This window comes from Struthio camelus, chromosome 2 (assembly GCF_040807025.1).
Source record: "Struthio camelus isolate bStrCam1 chromosome 2, bStrCam1.hap1, whole genome shotgun sequence".
In the NCBI taxonomy this organism is placed as follows: Eukaryota; Metazoa; Chordata; class Aves; order Struthioniformes; family Struthionidae; genus Struthio; species Struthio camelus.
The window spans coordinates 74,976,336-74,995,895 of record NC_090943.1 but is presented as its reverse complement, the minus strand read 5'-3'; the positions used below and the strand labels follow the sequence as shown (position 1 = coordinate 74,995,895).

Here is a 19,560-nt window from a genome sequence, read left to right as displayed (position 1 = left end):
GTATGAAAAATGCCTAACTTGCTAATATAATAAAAAACATTCGACAAAGAATTATGCAATTGTAAAAATCAACAAATGAGTTTAAACAATATGAATCTACTATAATCAGAAAAATGCTTATTTTATTAGATGTGTCCAGCACATTTTAGTCACCATTCAGTTTTTGCCTCTGAACTCTCTAACCAAAGCCAAACATTAGAGCATTAGTACAAAAATTCAAGTTTTTAAACCAAGGAGAAAATATATATAATTTCTTGCTGTAATTTTATCTTATACTATACACAACCACAATTTACTACAAATAAAGCACTCGTTACATTTTACTCTGTACAATGAAGAAACTTTTACCAACCTCAGCATTAAGACAAGGAGCATGAGTCAGAAGGAGTAAGATCTTATACAATATGACCTGGACAGGCTGGAGAGGTGGGCGGAGAGGAACCTCCTGAAGTTCAACAAAGGCAAGTGCAAGGTCCTGCACCTCGGGAGGAAGAACCCCATGCAGCAGTACAGGCTGGGGGGCTGACCTGCTGGAAAGCAGCTCTGCCGAGAGGGACCTGGGAGTGCTGGTGGACAACAAGTTAAGCATGAGGCAGCAGTGTGCCCTTGTGGCCAAGAAGGCCAATGGTATGCTGGGGTGCATTAGGCAGAGTGTTGCCAGCAGGTGGAGGGAGGTGATCCTGCCCCTCTCCTCAGCCCTGGGGAGGCCTCCCCTGGAGTGCTGTGTCCAATTCTGGGCTCCCCAGTACAAGAGAGGCATGGCCCTACTGGAGAGAGTCCAGCGGAGGGCTACCAAGATGATGAGGGGACTGGAGCATCCGTCCTATGAAGAAAGGCTGAGAGAGCCTGGGCCTGTTCAGTCTGGAGAAGAGAAGACTGAGAGGCAATCTCATCAACGTGTACAAGTATCTGAAGGGGGAGTGTCAAGAGGATGAGGCCAGTCTCTTCTCCGTGGTGCCCAGCAACAGGACAGGAGGCAACGGGCAGAAACTGAACCACAGGAAGTTCCATCTGAACAAGAGGAAAAACTTCTTTCCTGTGAGGGTGACAGAGCATTGGCACAGGTTGCCCAGAGAGGCTGTGGAGTCTCCTTCGCTGGAGATATCCAGACGGGTTTTGAATGTGATCCTGGGCAATATGCTCTAGAGGTCCCTGCTTGAGCAGGGGGGTTGGACTAGATGATCTCCAGAGGTCCCTTCCAACCTCAACCATTCTGTGATTCTGTAACATTGTGAAACTCCATTTTGTTTGTAAAATTTTTGTGAATGCCACTCTTACCTCCAATCTCTTACTAAACAAATAGTTTAGTCTAATTTTTCGCTTGGGTCACGTACAATGTTTTTCTAGGAGGAAAAAAATGTTGGAACTGCTGAGGTGACTGTTGGGGTGTTTTCCGAAAACAAAAAGGGTTTTTTAATTGTTGTTCATTTGCATTTTTTTCAGTCACTCTGAAGTCCAACAAAGGAAAGCATGCAAACAAAAGGACTAGTAGACAACACAAAAGACAATTTTGTAGAAAACAGCTCAATACAGGAGACCAAATTATTTCTGAAGAGATACTGATAACTAATATGAAACAATCAGATTCACAGACTGAGTGAAGTCCTTTACTAGGCTGGGCTGTGAGGCAAGATTCCTTAAGCATCTTTTTGGCAGTACAAGACTTAATGCACCTAAGGCAATATAAAGAACACAGGTTACACTTACTACCTTAACAGTGTTGGTATTAAAACACTTTATGGTAAAGGAAAGACTGAGGTGACAAGCAACACTATAACAAAAACACATGAGTCTGTTTATGTCCAACAGGTAAAGCTGGTTTCATTGCGCCCAGGCCCACACACACGATAGACACTAACATGCTTAGCAACTCCTATCCATCCCTTTCTCTCTGCTGCAAGCAGCAATGTTACAGATGCCTTGTGCAATGGTTCTTTAAAGAAACTGGGAAATAGGATTTGCAGAAAATGCTTGTTATCTGCTATCAATATCCATAAGAGAACAAAAAGTTATTAACTGCAAAATAGGTTGGGAATGCGCCGTAACACTTTAAAAACTATTCATTTTGAGAGCCCAGTATGTGCTCTGCTGTTGCTTCCTGGTTCTGGTCCTAATATTTTAAATACAGAGATATATATATATATATATATATATATATACACACACACACACACATATACACACACACACACACATAAAAGGTTTTCACCCCACCCTGCTAGACCACTGTATGAATATGAAAATCAAAAAGCTGCATCCAGTCCTGCAAATTTCAAATTCATTTTAACACAATAAACATAGCAATAAGTTAAGCAATATGTTAAAGAAATCAAATTTAAGAAAGCTGATACATCATTGGCTTTCCCCCGCAAAAACAATGCGGGTTAAAAGGATCCGGCCCATAAACAGGACCTCAGATCTAATCGATTGCTATACATCTTTAAACAGCATTCCAGACTAAGGAGGAAAAACAAGTAGAGTAACAGTCAGGTATTGCCCAAGTACCTCAGATTCCTTTTAAACTCTACTATACACAGTGATTGCAAACCCACTCAGAATTTCACTCTATTTTCAGTTTACAAGCCTTCAGAATTAGACACGCATTCCTCTTGCTACCAGCCAACAGTTTAAGATATTACTGCTCCATGGCTGTTTGTTTACCGTCTTTGAAACAAAGCTGGCAGAAAAGAACAAATGAGCACCCACCAGCTCAGCTCAAACAACTTTCGACAGCAGTTTAAGCTAAGCTGAGTATATTCACACATTCTTCTTCCATAATGCTTCTGTGGGAAAGTAACATGGAGTGAAGAAGCAACAATAATTAGCTGAGCAGTGGTAAAACCTTAAGCTACCAAAGCTGCTTACTAGGTGAAGGTTTATCTAAGCCCTTAAACCTTGCAGAAAATTGTGTGACTTTCCATATGCAAGATGAATTCTCATGTACTGCTTGCACAAAAACTTCTTCAGTAGGGAAAGTTCAACTACCAAAATAAATTCTAATCGTCAAAAGAAGGCTCGTGTAAATGGCAGGATGAAGAATATAATTGACAAAGCGTCATCTAACCTGAATATGGATGTACTTGTTCTATATCTTAGATAGACATAGGGACTTCAGTATTTTGTAACTAAATCTTAACTTTTCAACCTGAGTGCTTTTCTTAAAAATATATGATATTCAGTATATTATATTAAATTATAATTGCATACAGATAGAAAGCCTGAAACAAACACATAGCCACAAGAAGTATAACACCAGGCTACACTGAAGTCATCATTTGGAAAAAAATAAGTTGCATAAAAATAAAGAACAAAATAGCTTTTTTTAAAAAGATAAATTGCCCTACTCTGAAGGTACTAAAAGCAGAGTAAACATAGATTTGTTCCTTAAGATTTCAAGGTTCTCTTCTACATCTTGTACAAATACCAATAAACTTACCAACCAGAGACAATATCCAAAGATTGTGCAGAGTCGTCAGAGATTCCATCCAGGAGAAAGGACAGCAGTTCAAAAATCAAATAACTACATTCACTACATTATGAAATGATTACAATGCAAGCTGACAGTATAGAATTCATACATATTTTCCAGAAATATTGAAAAAGAATTAAATATATCATATAACTCAAGTTACACTTTGATTCATTGTCTATACAAAACCAATACATTTGTGTATTACCACCTAGATTCCATATTGCCATATAGGGATGTGGGACTGTTTCATGTTTACTTACTATATGAAGAAAATAGTAATTCCTAAATCACAGTTAAAATGTTTACACTACATTTTGTTTTGGAAGCTGCATTTTTCTATGCGTACATAGCATTCTTACCTCTTCTTCCTTCAAAGACATCATTGATTTCTCTTAACAACATGGACATGTCACTCAGTTGAGACTCCCAAGCCTCACAGAACACCTCAAGATTTTCTTTTGCAATCTTACTAGATGGATGTAATGCCAGCGTTTCTGCAGCAGAAATTATCTGGAGAGAGAACAAAATATTTGTTATACAAAGAAATCCTGGTAAATAGTGTGGCATAGTGTTGGAGAAGAGAAGACTGAGAGGGGGATCTCATCAACGTGAAGTATCTGAAGGGGGGGGGTGTCAAGAGGATGAGGCCAGTCTCTTCTCCGTGGTGCCCAGCAACAGGACAAGAGGCAACGGGCAGAAACTGAACCACAGGAAGTTCCATCTGAACATGAGGAAAAACTTCTTCACTGTGAGGGTGACAGAGCATTGGCACAGGTTGCCCAGAGAGGCTGTGGAGTCTCCTTCGCTGGAGATATTCAAAACCCGCCTGGATGTGATCCTGGGCAATATGCTCTAGAGGACCCTGCTTGAGCCAGGGGGGTTGGACTAGATGATCTCCAGAGGTCCCTTCCAACCTCAACCATTCTGTGATATGAATGCACAATTCACAGGTGAAACACAAAATTAAACTGTTACTATTACACCTGTGTAGGACATTTGCAGGCTTGATAATCTTCCTTGTGCATCCTTTTAGCAATAATATACTTAAGCCCAACAATAAAAGATAAGTCTTTCTAAAAACTTCTTTGTACATTTCAACATTACATCTCCAAAAAAATCATATAGTGAATTTTTATTTCACTGAAGTAGCCAGATAAAAGCTTGGCATACCTGTGGGCCAGTGACCTGAAAGGTATCTTCTGCATGTATGCAAGTAATTTCGAGAGGTTCTGTTCCAGAAACATGCCTCAACAAACGACACACCTAAACATTTTTTTAACATTTAAAGAAAAAAGAATGGTAAAAATATGCTTTCATTACTAATGCAAAAAGGCACAAAATAAATTAATAACTTCCTTTCAGAAACTTTTCTGGGACGACCCAGATCAGTTCTCTCACTGAGGGTTTACAATACACATTCCAAGTCAGGATTTAGCTCTGATTTCTGAAGAAAAAACAACAACAACAACTTCAACAATATTTATGGCTGAATAAGTCTGAAAATAATCAGACATTTAAGGAACTTAAGAACTGTAGCATAAATGACTTCACTAAGAGAGGATTACTCAGCCATTACTAACCACATGGAAAACTTAGGTTTTCGTCATCCAGGGGACTGAAATGTCTTTGAGCAAAACAGTGTCAAATTAACTTAGGGAAGAAATACTGTTTCCTTTTACAGTAAACAAGTGTCCACTCTTTGCGATAACATTAACAGCAAACTTTGGGCTGAGAATGAACACAGAACTGTTTTCAGATTACAGGGAGAATTTAAGACAGACAAAGCAGATATGAAACTAACTTCACTGTCCATCACAAGAAATACTATAGGGCCTCACATAAAACCATAATTTTACCTCAGGGTTATGTCTGAAAAAAAAAAATCACTGTGTTTCACTAAAAAAGGAACATTAATCAGTCACAGAAAAAGGGAACATTAAAGCTGAAATAAAAACAAGAGTTGATTTGTCAGTCCCTGAAGTTCAATGGTGTTGATTCTATATAGTCATGCTTTTGGGACGAATCCTCAAGCCCCACACAGTATCAGTAACTTTTAGAAATTAATGAGTACTAAATGCTATACAGGCATAGCTTCCAGTATCACCATGTTCCAGATCAAAATAATGCATCTTTGTGTATCTCCTACTGGTACAACTACTTCTGCTCTACCTTTAGTCCATAGTATGTGACAGAATTTGAGGAAGTGAAGCAGACCATGCACATGTACACTCTTGGAATTATTCTAATTATTTAAAAATAATAATAATAAAAAAAAAATCTTTCTCCATAGTACACAAAAAAACCCAAGATCAGGACTGGGAAGTTCTATTTGAGTAGAGACTACAAACCTGTCCTCTCAAAAAAAAAAACAACCAAAAACAAAAAAACCCAACCTCAACAGACCAAAATTGTATAAAGAGTCCTAAATACTTCTAGTACAAATGCAGATTATGAAACTCAGGTCCTCCTCACTCCATCTAGGCGAGTGCTCCAATACTATCTTAGCAAGCCTTGCTCTCACACTATATGCCCTTCTTATGCATCTCTCAGCCTCTGCATAACATTGTACAGCACAAATATGGCAGGCTGAGAGGCAACTCTTACTACCTTGGGAAGGGGAGAAAAAAAAAAAAAAAAAAGCCTTACTGTTAACATCATCACTATAAGAAGAGATCTGAAGGGACCTGAAAGAAATTCAGGTTCCTGAGCTGATATTCTCTGTGTTATCTCACAATGCAGGTTGGGAAGAGAGTGAGGAGAGCTCGTTAACTGCAAGCATGCATCTCTAATGCTGCCAATTCATGCTTGTTCTGAATCGTATTACCTTCATGAACTCACAAATAAATTTCTCTAGCTGCTAGGTTAGTGAGCAAAAAGGAATATCTGGTAAACAGTCTCTCTATAGGCATTCCTAAGAGCTACTGTCTCTCAGCAAGATGTGGTAAGACTTGGAACTTGTTCATGTAAGTGTGAATATTAATGTACAACACTGTGCATATATTAGTGAACATTATATGAACAGATACACACTGCTTTTCATGAAGGACAAAAGATCTTCAGTGGCCCTCTGAAGACTGACAAAAAATGCAGAAATAAGATCTTCAGAACGGTTGAGTTCATTGGATTAAGGAACTTAACTTTAGCTTCTGAGCATTCTTAAAATGTGTCTTTGGGTTTAGTTGTTACCAGTTGCCTACTGCTTAAAGGAAAAGCTATTATGCTATGATCTCACTTGGATTTAGAAATCTAGCTTTTAATTAATATTTTGGCTCCAAAAATATACATACAGACAATACCTTGAACCAAACAATGAGTTTGAGTCTAGATCTAGTCTAGATCCACAAGCAGAATTATTTTTACAACAGTGTGCCCACTGGATATATCTGACTCAGACACTACCAAAAACAATATGAAATTCAGTAGTATATTAGGAAAATCCTTAAAGAAAAGCCACCAGACCAAGACCTTCCTAAGGAATAATTAAGACAGGTCTGGCCAGAAATTTTCTAAGAGTCTTAGAAAGTGAAAGCAACTGCGTACTCACCTCAACAAGTTGCTCTTTCTGCTCGGATAGCTTACAAGTATATTCTGCTATAGCTTCCAGATTTCCTTCTACTCCTGTAATTTTTAATGCTTTCAGAACCAAATGATCTCTATGATACTTCAGCAGATCTGCTGCCAAAGATGTTGCTGCACTGTGGAGCTTGAGTAGCATTAAAAAGAAGAAGAACAACAAAAAAGAGAAACCTTAGAAGGAAAAAAAAAAAATGCATCCAATACAAAATGAAATCACCTTAATGAATTTTTCCAAGAAGCAGAACGTTTACTGTCATGAAAGCTCATATATACAGATTGCAAATTATCTAGGGCTTTAATTCTTCAATTACTATTCCAGGTACAAAGAAAATCCACTGCTCAAAAAAAAGTACATGGACAAACAAAAGAGCAGCTGGGTAGAATCAGGACATGAATCTATCATACTGCCTTCTGATGATCTCACAGCTAGAATAGACAGGTGTACAAATTTGTGGGACAACAAGTTCAGCATGAGCATGAAACAATGACCACTCCATTTCTCATGGAAAGCAAACACTAACAGAACCAGATGAAGGCCACACAGCATCTGAATTTCCAGTACATTAGACACTAACTTTCCATTAATAAATTAGATTCTCCGTAGTGCAAACAAAAACTTGAATATAACCAGATTGTGACAACATTTTAGACAAGTAAAAAGCACCCTGACTGCAAGGAAACTAAAGCCAGAGCTGAATCTGAGAGAAGTCTCAAAAACACTCTCCCTACACTCCCAACAAGTAAGGAGAAGCTCCCCCTTGAAATACATCCCTAAATCCAGGCACTCCTTAGGATTCATGGAAACTGTGCTGTGAAGAACCAGATCTGCTTGACAATTCTTGCTATAAGTAACAGCCGCTGCTAGTTCTCATGACCAAAGTGAGTTAACCTGGGCTCTGTAATTCATTTTAAAAGCAATGTTGGTAAAAGCAAAAGATACAGCAAGCTGTTTTAGACATAGAAAAATACAAGACTTCTCAGTCATGACAGTATTATTACATTCGTTTTTCTGGACTGCACTGAATATACAACAAACTTAGGTTCTCATAAAGAAAGTTTTTTTTTTTTTTTGTTAAAGTTCTTACAAACGCAATGAAGACTTTGATAATGTGACACTAGGTGGGCCTTGACAGAGAGGATTCTGTACTAAAGAAAATGTTTTCTAGAATTATATATGTTTTTGTTTTTACTTAGACTCTACCTGTTTTCCTCCCTTCCTCTGGCAATACTTCCTGTGCGGACCAGTATAAGCAAGCCTTTCTAAATATACTACAAGTAAGAAACCTGAATTGTTGCCTCAAAGCTTCCTACTTCTTTTTTAAAGCAGAAAAATTAAATCTATGAAAACCAGTTATAAACTATTTATATAGCGTTGCTTGCATGTCATTACAAATTCGCACACACCACTAATCTTGGAAATGCAGTCAACTCTGAATATCTGCAAAACTTACATGACTATATATCATGATCTAATACCATAATTGGCTCACACTTAATTCCGTTCTGAAGTGTTAGCACAAAGATCATCTTGGTTTTTTCCATAAAATGGAAATGGCTACTTTTAACAAGGTTGCCTTGTGTTGTCAGTATCTCAACAACATTTTAATTAGTGCCACAGTACTTAAATTTCATCAGCAGAGAGTTGCTGATTGATCCACTGCAGCACCAAAAAAAAAAAAAAAAAAAAAAAAAATCAGAAAAAGAGTAACAAGACAGTCCTCTTCAACCATACACAAAAAAAACTTATAGCTGCTCTGGGATGAGAGACAAATCTAATCACTGTACAGGGAACAATGAAGGACATAATATTCTAAATTTACTTACTGATTATCATTAATCTTGTGCATTTTAAAAAGCTCTTACTAAGCAATCTTTCATATTCTATAGGTCACAAAAGCAAGGCATACCAAAGCTAGGATCTGCTAGTCTACAAATCTAAACTCATTCAATTTCCTCCGCTATTTGAAAACAGCTTGCTATGTTTTCAGCAATATTGCTTTTAATATGGGGCTTATCACAGGGCATAAGTAACACACTACTCTGTTTTTTTTTTTAATATGCTACCTCTGATTGTTAATTTATAGGAGATAATTCTCTATTATTGTCCTCTGACAAAGTGGTTTACCTTAAGTGTGGTAAGTGTGTAGTTTTTGTTGCATTTTGTTTGACATTTTTATAATTACTAGAGATCTGGGGGCAGGATAGCATGGTAAGATTTACATTTACAGAGCTACAAGCAAAAATACAAGATATTAACAATTTCTTCTGCATACCATATTCCAGCCTCTCTGTCTTTATGATCTATTTAATTACATAGTTGCATACTATTTTGACAGGGAACCCTTTCTCCTCATTCAGTGCAGATGTTACTCAAAGCATTATTCAAACCTGAGAATGGCATGACTTTGTCATCTGCAGAACTGCTACTTCAGATATTCCAAGAAGCAGATAGTAGAAAATGGAACAGATGACTGCAGAAAGAGGGTGGTCTTATAGTTAAAGCAACTGAATGCCATTCTGGAAAAGAAGGTCTGCTATTGACTGCCTACATAATGATGACCAAAGTAAAAATTATTAGTCCAAGATAACAAATTATGCATTCTCCATTTCCGAGTCCTAACATACAGCCCAACAACCAAAGCACAGAAGACTTATCTGCAACTAAAGCAGTTTTGAAGCACTGTTCAGATCTTCAGGACAACTGCAGAAATGACAAATTGTAGGTTCAAATCTCTAATTTTGCCTCTATTAAGTATTATGCAGCATGATTTTTGAACACACAAAGTTAGTTTGTGACAGATAAAGCTAGCTGAAAAATGGCTGTTAGTCAAGTCTTCCCAGTTATAGCAGCTCAGAGCTCAGTTTGAGCAAATTTACCATACTTCTCTAACATCTTTGCACTATTGTATAGCCTAGTGCAAGAACATCATTGTTCTCTTCATTTCTCCATCTGGTTAAAGGAATAATAACAGGAAGGAATTGAAAAGGCATCTGAATGTTTTACAAATACTTAGGAAGCTACCAGAAATGAGTAATTCTGATTTTGGCTTTAATCTGTGGAGCGGACAAGGCACAAAACCTATCCAGTAAGTAAGAGGAAAAGACCTTGATCAGCAAATGCAATGCATCCCATGCACCAAATGAAGCATCTTATATCTTTTTTTTATGTGAGGATTGGTGACATCTAGCATGCTTGCATTTGGGAAAAGAAATTTATTCATTCAAGCATACACTACAAGAAAAAGTTTCAATCAGTGAATGCATTCATCCACAAGCAAAATTTAGCTATTACACTTAAAGTATTGATTATATACATGATACTCACTTCCAACTTATTTGATTGTTGTGGTAGTTAGCAAAGGGCCTGTGTATCCAACATTTCTCATCAATTATATGAAAGGACACAGAAAAGGTTTGCATACAACCTCCCTAATACAATTGATTAGCTACTCTAGTCTATAGATACTAGTTTAGAGTACAGGATCTTATTTTACAACTTTATGCCTGAATCACACAGAATGGTTGAGGTTGGAAGGGACCTCTGGAGATCATCTAGTCCAATCCCCCTGGCTCAAGCGGGGTCCTCTAGAGCATGTTGTCCAGGATCGTGTCCAGACAGCTTTTGAATATCTCCGGAGGAGACTCCGCAACCTCACTGGGCAACCTCTTCCAGTGCTCCATCACCCTCACAGTAAAGAGGTTTTTCCTCATATTCAGATGGAACTTCCTGTTTGTGCCTGTTGCCTCTCATCCTATCACTGAGAAGGGATAGGCACCACGGAGAAGAGTCTGGCCCCGTTCTCTTGGCACCTTCCCCTCAGATACTTATACACATTGATCAGATGCCACCTGAGCCTTCTCTTCTCCAGGCTGAACAGCTCCCTCAGCCTTTCCTCACAGGAGAGATTATTCAGTCCCTTCCTCATCTTAGTAGCCCTTCGCTGACTCGAAAAGTAAGAAATTCAGGTTTTCTTCACTTTGTGCTTGTTTAAGCTATACCTACCTCTCTTTTAAGTTCATTCATGCACTGGCACATTTTTAAAATGGCTACTTCCAAGTCTTCCATGGGATCTTTTGTCTTCTGGTTTTGCTACAAACAGAAAAGCACAAGGCAAAAACATCAGACAAAAGGCAAAAACATCAGACAAAACCCAGCAAATCTCACCTTCACATCACATATTATTATTTCAAATTGCTTTAAAAGATCAACATTTATTTCTAAATGTAATATTTTCAGTTGCCCATCTTGTATGTATTTTACTTTAAGAATTATTTTATGAGACATCTATCACTAAATAAAAACTGAGAATAATAGTGAGGTCAGATAACTAACTGTTTCTGGTCAGCAGAAATTTGTTTCTGAACCTCACTGAGCTCTATTCGGGAAATATCTTTTTCTATAAAGCTTAAGAAAACCTTTTTTGGAACCTGCAGCTATCTAAACATCCTAAAATAGAGTATCAGTTTTCTTTTATATTAAAAAAAGCCTAATACTCTTTTAAAATCAAGTGATATCTAAAATGTTATCTAAAATGTTATCCAAAATGTTTTCTATTGAACCCCAAAAAAATTACTTAAAGTATCATCTTTATAATTGTTTACAAGATTTAGATTATTATCCAATTTAAGCAAATACTGTAGCTAACAACATTTGGTTCAGTCAACTTCAAGACAGAGTTTCAACTTCTGTAAATACTACCTATCTATAGAATGAAAAAAATGTGACAAGACATATGTTGGGAAGAGAATTAAGAAGTAGTGATTTTGCATCCTTCTCCAAAATATATCCCTCAGTGGCATCATTAATATGGCCATAGTTGCAATGACATTAGCTCCTCACAGTTTAGATTAACATATATATACTTATACATATACACATTCCTAATGTGTGTGTATGAATATTATTATACATGCACATCCTCCATTTTACTTTAAGAAAAAAAATCCACCCAAACCAATATGATTGTTTCATCATGTACTCTTAATTTTCAAGTCTCAATGCTACCTGTCCTTCAAATTTAATACTTTCCTTCAAGTAACTTCTCTGGAAGTACAACATCATAAACTTATTTTTAATATAAGCATATTGTAAACTCACTACAGTGCTCTTCTTTTTTATTTGTTTTTTTACTGTGCACACTTTAGGTCCATCTATGTGCAACTTTTTTTTTTTTTTTTTTTTTAAAAATAAACCTAAGCAAAGGAAGATCCTAGCCAAAAGGACATTATTTAGCTTACAAGAAAAAATAAAACAAGATATTACCTTGCAAGCTTATGAGCTGGAAGAGATACAGCAAGAATTTCAGAACCATTTAAAATTCAACCAATAGCATTAGAGTCTCTGGTATGCTCCAGATAGTTTGCATTAGTATGCATTAACATAGAATAATGCAAACAAGAGAAGACAGGTGATGTCAGTCTATAATTCATAACTCACCTATGTTAATAACACTTCTATTTTAAAATAGACTCTGAAATACTCTTCACTTAACACTCACAGTTACTCTGCTTGTTAACAGGAAATATATTGAGTACGGTGAGTGGAAAGGGCAATAACTTGGCACTAAGAGGTTTACATATCTCTGGTTGCGTCCATCAGAAAACACTAGTCCATCAGAAAATATTCACCCTCTGAGGAAGCTGCTGAGCTCAAATTGAAAAAAAAAAACATCTCAGTGAGTTGATGCTATTGTATCTGCTCACTGAGGCCTTAGTCAAAGACAGGCTAAGTTATTTATTAATGAAAATACCTGATGCGTAAGCACACAGGTACACACTTTTTTTTATTTTCACTTTTTTTTTTTTTTAAATATATATAAAATCTTCTTTGTACTAGGAGCTCATTTTTATCAACTCAAATGCAACACACAAATTAGATGTCTAGAGCTGATCTCTTGAGTTTCCACCAGTAACAAAGCTTAAAACTGAGTTAAACACAGCTTTAGGGTTTTTTTTTTAATAATTACAGTATTTTTTGCAAGTAATAATGTATTTTCTTTGTAATAACAGGAACAAGACTGCAATCAAGGGAGCATCAGAAACAGAAACTGCATTTTCCATCTTTGCTTTTCCTCCTTTGTGTGCACGTATCTTCTACTGTTTTCAAGGAACAGGGTAAGATGAATGATAGATACAGGCTTAATGTACTTTTTCTCTAAAAAGGAAAATTACAGACAAATAAATAAATGCTTTCTCTCTCTCTCTGAGAAAAAAATAACAGTTGATTTTTAGAATATTTCCCACTTCAATAGTTCAACTGTTTTTAATCTGTTATTGAAAATTAGAAATAGAAACCGTGGTCACTACCATGGGATCAAAACAACTTAAGTCTCTGAAGTACTCATCCAAAAGACTTAACTGTTTAGGACTGCTCAACAACACTTACTAGCCTCCTCCTTTCAACTAATAGCATGAAAATTAGCCTACCGCCTAGTGACTAAAATTTAGAAGTCTAAGTCTAAAGCAATACTACTGCAAAAGGAGGACAGAATGTATTGAAGCTGCAAAAGTACAGACAATCTCAGCCTTCTCTCAAGACAGATGCACATAATTCTTTCTTCCTAGACCAAAAGAAACATTGCATTAAACATTCCTTTCCAAAGTAGAGGTGAAAAGATTTACTTTGCTAAAAAGCTCTTACAGCTTGCATCCACACTGAAACCAGCAGCTCTAGTTCCATTTTAGCCTGTTTAGACAGCTCCAAAATGTGTTCTCTGTGCTCATGACTGGTATAGGCAGAATCTGTAAAGTCCTCTGTATGTTCCAGGATAACTTCCAGCATTGTTGAAAGGTTCTCTTTTGACAGAAAATAAAGATTCTCACGAAGACCCTCCACTGTATTCTGAAAAGAAGTATTTCAATTCCTTGTGAATTTACATGATTATTTTGTTGTGACACAAATGCAGAAAGTAGATGCATCATTTTACGTGTTATTTTTCTCCTCAGCAATTTTTTAATCACTGAATTTCAAAGCAATCAAAAAATTTGCTGGTATCTAGATTTTCAGTTTAGTGTTGGGGTTTTTTTAACCTAATAATACAATCAGTAAATTATTGGCCACTCATAAGAATGAACAGTAAATATGTTATTGTTTTTCTGCTGTCAATAAAAAGCTTCTCAGTTCAGTAACAGTTTCAGAAAGTAATTGTGTATTCAGGTTTTGTTTGGTCTTTACAAGTTCTTCCACATTCACATCAACTATTTGGTGTATTGTTTTTAAATATTTACCTGCAGTAAAAGGAATACCTTGAGACATATCATAAAAAAGCCAATCGAATTTGGGGGGCAAAGGGGGTATCAGAATCAAAACGTACCACAGACTCCACAGAAAGGTGATACGCTTGTTCGTTAACTGTTCTTAATGAAATGAGAAATTTAGAAGAGACTTTATCAGGAAAAATAAAGTGAGCTAGAAGACACAATTTCAATTCAGCATACTTCCTTCAAAGTATTCTGAAATACTCAAAGTTTGAGCTGCTAAATGATTTTCTTGGATAAATATTTGTGTGTGAGATCTTAAAAACACTTCCAGTTATGAACCAAGAATTCTTCAACAATAGCTATTTTTAATGAAGTTCTGCTCAGTATACCAATCCATCAATTTATCCAATATTAAAGGCATACTCAACCAAGCATTAAGTTTGGAACATACTCTGATCTATGATCCAGGAGGAGATGGTAAATATCAGAAAGTGTATTTTGGCAACAACAAAGAAATTCTAAGCATCTTTTGTCAGATTCTCTTATACTTTGGAAGAGTTACTTAGGTTACGCTACTGAAGAGAAGTAACTCCCCCATCTGGAGTTCAAAAAAGATTTTTGTTTTAGTACTAGCTCTGGTGTAATTTATTAAACTATAGAAAACAATACCAATTCTATTCTTACCTTGAATTCTTTGATGCCAGAATATATACTGATGGAGGCTAATTCGTTTTCTCCATCTGATCTAGAGTCAGTTACAATTTCTATTACCTGCTCCAAAGCTAGTCTCATCTGGTGAAATACCCCATCTTTGTTTACACGAGCAGATTCACAGTCTGGATGCCTCAGACAAGTCTTTTAAAAAAGCAAAATAAGTATTACCAAAGAGTACATATGCAATATAATGAAATGAATGCTTCCTGCTAAAGCAAGTCTAAAGAACGTGTTTAGAATATTATAAATTTTTTCTGTTAAAATGTTATTAAGTAGCATTCCTAGCATTACTCAAAATAAAAAGATTTTTCTGTTCACATATTTTTTTAGTATGAAGTTTAAAACAGTGCTGAGAAAAAACAGACAGTTGTCCTACCAGATAGCATGTCCTGTGATTGATCCAGGCTGGGTATAAAAGGAATACTCTTACTCAAGAATACTCACCTTTGAAGCAGTCAAGAGCATCATGGTGCATTTCTCAAGAACCGCCCTAGATGCTGCCATTCTGGCCTTTTTCTTCTCATCCTTCAAATCCTAAACACCAAGAAAACATTTTGAATATTGCATAATATGGGAGGATGCTCCCAGCTTCCACCCCCCCCCCCCCAAATCTGGTACCAGTTACAAGCAGCGTATGTTCCTGTACCTCACACTCTAAAGGGGAGGATGTCAAGATCTTGAGATAAGGCCTGCTTGGATGTCAGAACCTTGACTCCTCTTACCACTGGAGCAGTGCTAATTATTGTGGTCTGGAATTAGCTCCTCCTTGTCAGGACCCTGAGAGACAACACCTGCTTTCACTGCTGGGGCAGTGTTAATCATTGAGGACTGGAACTAACTCCTTCTTCACCACCACTGCAAGAGTAAAGCAGTCATTTGTAGTCACTCAAACTCCTCTCTTCAGTGCTGAAGAGTGCTCAAGGCAGCTAGCCTGCCATTGGGGGTGTTCGGCCACCTCACCCTCCCCCCCACACACACTCCGTGACTGTGGGTGCAATTGTCACGACAGAGGAGAGTTGAACCCTGCAGCAACCAAAAGTAAAGGACTGCAACTGCATGGAGAGAACTGCAACTGGCCTAGCAACTCCACCTCCACCTTCCCCTGAAGGGTATAAATAGGTTGGCCCCGGAGACTATCTTTGGTTCTTTGTGGGTGACAGTGGGTCTTGTCAACTTGTGGAACCCCTTGGGATGGGGATGCCCTCCTGAGTTACTTCCCTGGGATTAAGTGTACGTTGACTGCTGAGGCAATGGTAGGTAAGATCAACCAGAATTGGTTTGCCTAGTTCATTCATTTGGGTAATTACAATTAGTATAAATTAACTAGCTTTGTCTGTTTACTAAGTAGTTACTGTTAGCATAACTTTTAGTGTAACTAGAAAATAAGTATTTTAGTAGAGCTAAGTTTCTGTTAATAAGAATATTTGCTTTGTACTGTTGCAACTTATGTAGTAAACTTTGATCTTTAAAATAAGTTGTGAAGTCATGCAGTAAATCTCCTTTCCCCCCTTCCTCGTGCCACACAAAACCCACAGGGTTGGGGACTGTAAGGTAGTGGTTGGTCCCACGACACATAGTATCTAAAATGTTAACTGCTCATAAGACTGGAAAAAGGAAACTCTCTTGCAGATGGATGAGTTGTGAGAAAGCTTCTTTATGCATCTGAAAACTGCTATTTTCAGCTTAACACATGATCCAGAACTTGCTTTTATTGAGAGATTTTAATTTATGCATTTATTCTTGGCTCTATTCAATTCAGATTTCAAAGAGAGATGTCAGAGATACAGAACATGCTATGGAAACCCTTGCTAATTTCACTATGCTTATCATATAGCATTATTCATAAAACAGGAAAGCAAGCAAAAAAAAAACACCCAACTAAAAAATCCATTTGAAATGGGTGAGCAGTAGGCAGAGAAAGAGAGAACCAGCTTTTCATTGTACTGTAATGGAATACAAGAAAACTTCTTTATATGGGAAAAATTTAGTCTAAATTGGGAAGGAGGAGCAAATCTCTCAACATGTAGGAGGCCTAACAAAAGGAAGGCATTACAATTAAGATTTTTTTGAAGGCTAGAAACATGAGCTGAATGCTTCTTGAGGGTTAAGGAGTAGACAACTGAGTGGGACTTCCAATGAAACTAAGTCCAGTTATCTGCTACTGCAGTTACCTATGTCATATAATCCTTTCTATAAATCGATCAAGCCATATCTTAAAAGTAGTGGGTTTTTTCATCCTGTTGCTACTGGGAAGTCCAAGCCCTTCATCATGCAAAAGCTTAGAAAGCTTATTTCCCAGTCTAAGTGCATTCATTTGCAGTTTATAATCATTTCTACAAAAATAGCAAGATGCATTTTTCATCAAGACTCTGTCACTCATCTTGAAATATGTGATATAGAATGGACAAAGCTGTTCCCACCTGAAAAGAGAACAACTTAAAAGTCACCCCGAAAAGGACATAAAGAGCTCCACAATAACCACGTCAGACTTACTTTGGAAACTTTACCATTGTCCCTGTAGAAAGTAATACAGTACATATTTGTACCCATCCTTGTAACTGCAGCTTCACATAGATTTGTGTCTTCCAAAGCAGGTTCTTGTATTTATGAAGGTATGTCAGAACAGATCTTTTTGCAAGATCTAGCTCAAAAATATTCCCAAACTGGTTAGGCCCTGAAAAAGTGTTCAACCCTGGTCACGATGGCAATTAAGCAAGTATCAGGGAAGGGGATGGGAAAGAATGAATTTACAACACTGTATTTCAAATTAAGTTCGGGTTTGAATAAGAACTACGGGATGAAATTGAAAAACCTGAATTAGCAAAAAAAAAAAAAAATTATTGCAGCAGTCCATTTTGCCATTTAAAAAAAAAAAACTTATTTAACAGATTCAGAAAAATCTTTTTTCAAGTCATCAAGTTCTAAAAAACATCTTGTTTCTGAAATTCTTACACTACGTTCTGGAAAATCTGACCACATTCAAGAGCTTCTGGCATACATATAATTATACAAAGGAAAGGATGTTTCCTCCCAATAGAACTAATAGCTCCATACAGCAACCTAAACACTATAAAGTGAGCGTAATCAAAAAAGTCCTGACAGAATTTAAAAAATATTAATGAAATACTCTTTCCAAAAGAGTCGAGTGAGCAAGGAGGAGAGAGCCAAAGCCCATTGAATACTGGAAATCAAAAATAGAGTGTATTCCTACACTTAATAGGAATGCATCTTTCCAAGGAACAGCTGTTGTGAACATTTCAGGGAAAAATAGAGAGTTCATCTCCAGGCACAGATTTCCTCTAACTATATGTAGTTTTTCCAAACCTGGTTCTTTGAGCATATTCTTAGGAGTCTCAGGACATATCACCAGGAAAAAAAGGTATGTGGTATGTGTTTTTACAAAACATATTTTTTCTGAAGACTGTTGTGTCATGTCAGAAAAGGCTACTTTTATTCATTTATACACAGCTTCTGAATTCTGCTGGATATCAGGGACTCTGTATATCAATATCAGACCACTAGTTCAATCATGAATAGGGGATTTGATTGCCAAGGCAAACAGTGCTCACAGGATGGAAGCATCAATAAACAGAGAGGCAAATTTCCACGATGAACTGATGACTGAATAATAAAGATGAGCAGGGTCCCTTTGTAAGTGATCTAATGAGGCTGACCATTCAAAGCAACAGGAGGATATAGAAGTTCCTACCAGCTGTTTTAGAAAACAAATGAATTTTCAAATAATATTTTACAACAGAAGCACCAAGCTTTCTCCAAAAATGAAAGAAGCTTTAGAAAGAGGAGCTGAATACAAGAAGGAAAAGCCATTACCCTGACATGCTTTGACCTTAACCTAGAAAAACACTCCATAAAAGAGAAAAAATACAAGCAGATGTTTTATTAGGATCTAAAGACATCTTCTGAGCTTTCTAAAACAACTACTCTGCTTTCAAAGCCTTTCATTACATGCAAACATCAAATGTTTCTGTGAAGTAACAGAAGACAAATTTTGTATCAGAGTAACAAGCCAGACAAGCTAGAGCCATAGATAGAGACTGAAGCCAAAAGACAACTAGAGAAGCTCAAATAACATACATCCAGGCTACTGGAAGATACACAGAGCAAATAACACAGTGATGTCTCTCAGTGTGAGCTTTAACACCAAAGGATGCTTTTTGGGTGGAGCAAGGGAAGAATTTAGGTTTCAGAGATAGGATGCTGGGGTTTTGTTTTGCAACAGTTAATCATCCCAAAAGAATACAAATCTTCTAGTGAATCAGATGAAAAGCAATACTTACAATGTCTCTCATAGCTTTTTATTAATACTTACATTTTGTCGATCCCCAGTTAAATGGGCAAACTCCACCATTTCATTTCCAAACTGGCTGAAGATTTGTACAAACTCCTGGAAACTTCCGACTTTCTCTAGCTGTTCCATTATTGCAAGAACCTGTAAGATGTTAAAGGAAAATACTGTAGATTACCACAAACATTAAACAAAAAACATTATTAGTAAATTAGGAACTTTACTATTTGCAAATGCTTCTAAAGCAGAGGGGTTAAAATTTACATATTTTGTCACAAATTAAATATTAAGA

At 36.8% G+C, this 19,560-nt stretch overlaps 1 protein-coding gene across 4 annotated transcripts in view; it reads right to left on the bottom strand.

The window, feature by feature from the left end:
* The window catches only part of CTNNAL1 (catenin alpha like 1), a 60,465-nt gene that overhangs the window by 13,398 nt on the left and 27,507 nt on the right, over positions 1 to 19,560 (bottom strand). For 2 of the 4 annotated variants that reach the window (XM_009682474.2, XM_068936300.1), the window contains exons 4-11: positions 19,293 to 19,412; positions 15,407 to 15,496; positions 14,933 to 15,103; positions 13,689 to 13,889; positions 11,052 to 11,138; positions 7,017 to 7,175; positions 4,643 to 4,735; positions 3,832 to 3,982 (exon numbers count right to left, since the gene is read on the bottom strand). In XM_009682474.2, the coding sequence (XP_009680769.1) occupies positions 3,832 to 3,982; positions 4,643 to 4,735; positions 7,017 to 7,175; positions 11,052 to 11,138; positions 13,689 to 13,889; positions 14,933 to 15,103; positions 15,407 to 15,496; positions 19,293 to 19,412 (1,072 nt within the window). The remainder of the gene's footprint in view (positions 1 to 3,831; positions 3,983 to 4,642; positions 4,736 to 7,016; positions 7,176 to 11,051; positions 11,139 to 13,688; positions 13,890 to 14,932; positions 15,104 to 15,406; positions 15,497 to 19,292; positions 19,413 to 19,560) is intronic. The other 2 variants (XM_068936301.1, XM_068936302.1) reach the window with 1 other exon arrangement.